The 3,721-nt window shown below is 33.6% G+C and overlaps 1 protein-coding gene across 1 annotated transcript in view; it reads right to left on the bottom strand.

The window, feature by feature from the left end:
* Window positions 1-3,721, bottom strand: part of macf1b (microtubule actin crosslinking factor 1b) — a 25,021-nt gene that overhangs the window by 4,676 nt on the left and 16,624 nt on the right. The window contains exons 29-34 of the mRNA XM_016486887.1: window positions 2,991-3,116; window positions 2,757-2,900; window positions 1,781-1,969; window positions 669-783; window positions 425-591; window positions 170-332 (exon numbers count right to left, since the gene is read on the bottom strand). Of these exons, the coding sequence (XP_016342373.1) occupies window positions 170-332; window positions 425-591; window positions 669-783; window positions 1,781-1,969; window positions 2,757-2,900; window positions 2,991-3,116 (904 nt within the window). The remainder of the gene's footprint in view (window positions 1-169; window positions 333-424; window positions 592-668; window positions 784-1,780; window positions 1,970-2,756; window positions 2,901-2,990; window positions 3,117-3,721) is intronic.

Genomic DNA, 3,721 nt, shown 5'->3' with positions numbered 1-3,721 from the left:
ATATGTATGTATATATATATATATATATATATATATATACATACATGAAATTGTATTTTCATAAATGTTTTTACTTCATATGACAATATATTTCCTTACATGTACATATATTATTTTGTATATGAGTATCCACCCAAACAACTCAGCAACCAAGAGTTTTAATGCTCACTAGAGGCCAGAACGCTGCTGATGAACTCCTTGTGAGTGATTCGTCCATCCTGATCTCGATCGATGCTACGAAAAACATCCAGTATCCGGGATTTGAGGTGACTTATCCACTGCATGTATCTTTTCCGCCAGATGTTGAAGTCAAAATTAGCAAACTCCTCCAGCTGCATGTGTTAAAGAGACGGTTCTTAGACAACCACATGGATTCAAACACAAACGTATTCTTTTATCAAAGCTAGAGCACAGTCATGATCACCTCTTTCAGCCTCTGCAGATGTTCCTCTAGTCTGCTCTGTCTGCCGTGGGCCAGGAGCCAGAGTTTCCTCCATTGACTCACCAGCTGACTCATCACGGGTGTCTGCGGGTCCAGTTTCTCCAGTGGAAGAGGAGCAGACGGAGGGGGCTTCGCTGTGCCTCTCCTCTCTATGCATGAATACAATCCAAAGACATTACATGCACACAATAATCACAGCAGCGGATCACACCGATTCTTTACTCACTTGCTGGTGCTTTGCGACTGGGGGAAACCTGCAGCTTTTGAACCAGCTTGTGTTTACAGGATTTTGTGGCGTTTTCAATTTCTGGTACCTTCCCTTTCATCTCATCCATGAAATCCTGCAGAAGAAACAGTAGCATTTCCTGACCTTAAACCTTCATCATGGTTTTGTTTTCAACTTTTTAGAGGCAAATCTGCTCTGATTTTTTAATTGTTGCTTTATGCACATCAGTGTTAATTTAGTATCATTATGACACAATTATAGATTTTATCAAGAGTTTAAAAATGTTTTTTGTTTAATTTTGTTGTGTTTTTGCCATTTTTATTACGTGTTTTTAATCTGCCTCTTTTTATTCATATTCATATTGATTTTATTCATATTTATTTCAGTTTTAGCTTTAATTATTTTAGCACATCAAGTTAAACTAAATAAAACTAGCTAAAATAAAACAAGTAAAAAAAATGTTTAAATACTATTGTATTTTCATTAATGTTAATTTTATAAGTAACAAATTATTTTTTTTTTGGTGTTATTTTTTGTTAACTATAATAACTCTAATGTACATATGCATCTGATTGTTACAGTGCTTCTCACCATAAGCATGTTAAAGATGACTTATCTTTTTTTTTTTGTGGATATTTTGAAATATTGTGGATTGATATTACTTCACTAGGTTTTTTTTATTTTGAGACACTGGACAAAACAGGATACAAAACAGCGTAATTACAAAAAAAAATAAAAGTTGACATATTACATCATTTTGATAACAAAAAAAAATCAAAGCTCAAAGCAATCAAAGCAATAATCATGAAGCTCAAAGAAGGTGAAATTTAGGAAGAGGACTTTCAAGATAAAGACTGACTTTGATCATATTTATATTTCTGCTTTTCTTAAACAGATAGTTCACCCCAAAATGATAATTCTGTCAACATCTACTGTATGTCGTTCCAAAACTGTATCACTTTATTTCTTCAGTGGAACATACAAGAAAATTCTTTTTCAGCAGAAGGAAGAAAGTTATACAGGTCTGAAATGACATAAGTTAGTAAATGATGAGAGAATTGTCATCTATGTTTGAAGTTTAATGCGAATAGATTATTATTGGCTGTTAGTACCGTGTGCTGAGTGATGAGATCTGCAGAGAGCTCTAGGTCTTCAGGCAGCGGCTCCTGCTCCTTCAGATTGAGAGACTCTTCAGCGGAGGAGATCCAGTCCAGTAATCGCTGGATCTCCTCTCTCTCTGCCTCCAGAGCAGACAGTGTGGTCTGGATCCTCTCGGCCTGCTGCTTCGCCCACGTCTGGACCTGAGCCATGAAATCACACATATAACACACTCGTACCTATACACACAGTCAGGGATATACAGAACACAACTCAACACAACAGTGACCGCAACTTATTTGTTTTTTAAATCACATTCATTTTCTCCAGTCATTCAAATTTTTCATCACTGACTGCAAAATAAGCGCTGTTAGCTTAACCCTATAAAGCCTACAGTAATATATTTGATACACACATTTATGAGGCCTCTAAATGATCAACACGATCAAAACTATGCTGACACAATATTACTAGATGACTTCTGTTGTCTGATTGATAGTTTAGATTTAAATTTTTTTTTATTTTTGCTGTCAAATCTTTACTGATTTTTATAAAGTAAGCGTAAGAATAACTTTGATATTGTTAGTAATATTTCAAGATGAACACGTAGGTATACTTGATTATCTATACATACATTTTATAAAAAATGCGAGTCTCAAATCTGATCATCAGGATCTTTTGAGGAGTGTTTATTTCTTCATCTCTCAATCATCACTGGATTGCATTGCATCTTACTAAGACACATTATTGGGGATATAGATAGAGTGACGACTGATATTTATATCATTTTATGTAAGCATCTGCTATACTGTTATAAAGATCTCATTGATTTACATTACAATATTTTTAATATTAGTTTAACAGAACCATATTTCATCACGTCAATCATCACTTCTCTATAGGAAAATGAATGTAACTTCCAGACCCCGACTGTTTCAGATTAGATTTCAACTAATCAATATCTAATAATCATAGTCTAACTGGACTCACCTCTTCATAGCGAGTCTTTGTGATGCTGATCCATGATTTGATGGTGATGACAGAGTCTGGATGGCAGGAGGACAGAATCTTCTCGCCCAGTTTGCGAATGTTTTCTAGCGCCGTCTGCTGAGCGTTCAAGGAGCTCATCGACTCCTGCAGATCACAAAGACATTAATATGAAAATCATGTGATACTGTACAACTCTCTGGACTGGACTATTAAATGAGTCCGTGTCCGCCGTACCTGATGACAGGTATGAAATGCCAGAAGAGCCTCCTCTTCCTCAGGCAGCACTCCGTACTTCAGGACCCTCTCAACATCCGAAAGATGATCCAGGAACGAGTGAACTATTCCATCGAACTCTTCCGCCTGAGAACCAATTTGTTGGGATTATCAAATATGTCTGAATGTACCTCACAAACATTCATCACCATCAAGGAAAAAAGACATATACTGTAGTTCTGTGTTATTTTGGAATTACTATACTTCGTATTTATTAATAATTTGAATTCTCGAATTATTTATTTTTTTATGTTTTAATTTTATTTATTTTTTTGTGTTTTAGTTGTTTTGTAGATTTTTTTTAAATGTCTTTTCTTCATTTTAATTAGTTAATTTTAGTACTTCAACTTAAACTATAAGAGAAGTACAAATTTTGTCAGAACTAGCTGAAAATAAAATATTTTTTTATTCTATTTTATTTTTGTAGTGTGCAATATGTTGGCATTATCAAATAATATGTACAATGTGAATGAGTAAGGGGGAAAAAAACATGTGCAGTGATATTTTAGTATTACCAAACTTCATATTTATTATTTATTTATTTATTATTATTTTTTTATATTTTATATTTTAATTGTAGTTAAAGTTTTAGTCATTTGTGTGTTTTAATAATTTTTATTAGTTATTGCTTTTTAAAATGTATTTACATATCAGTTTTAGTACTTTTAGTACTTCAACTTAAACTAAAAGAA

The sequence above is a fragment of the Sinocyclocheilus anshuiensis genome, unplaced genomic scaffold (genome assembly GCF_001515605.1).
Source record: "Sinocyclocheilus anshuiensis isolate Anshui unplaced genomic scaffold, SAMN03320099.WGS_v1.1 scaffold181, whole genome shotgun sequence".
Classification (NCBI taxonomy): Eukaryota; Metazoa; Chordata; class Actinopteri; order Cypriniformes; family Cyprinidae; genus Sinocyclocheilus; species Sinocyclocheilus anshuiensis.
The sequence above is the reverse complement of the archived record's forward strand: the minus strand, read 5'-3'. Positions and strand labels throughout refer to the sequence as shown.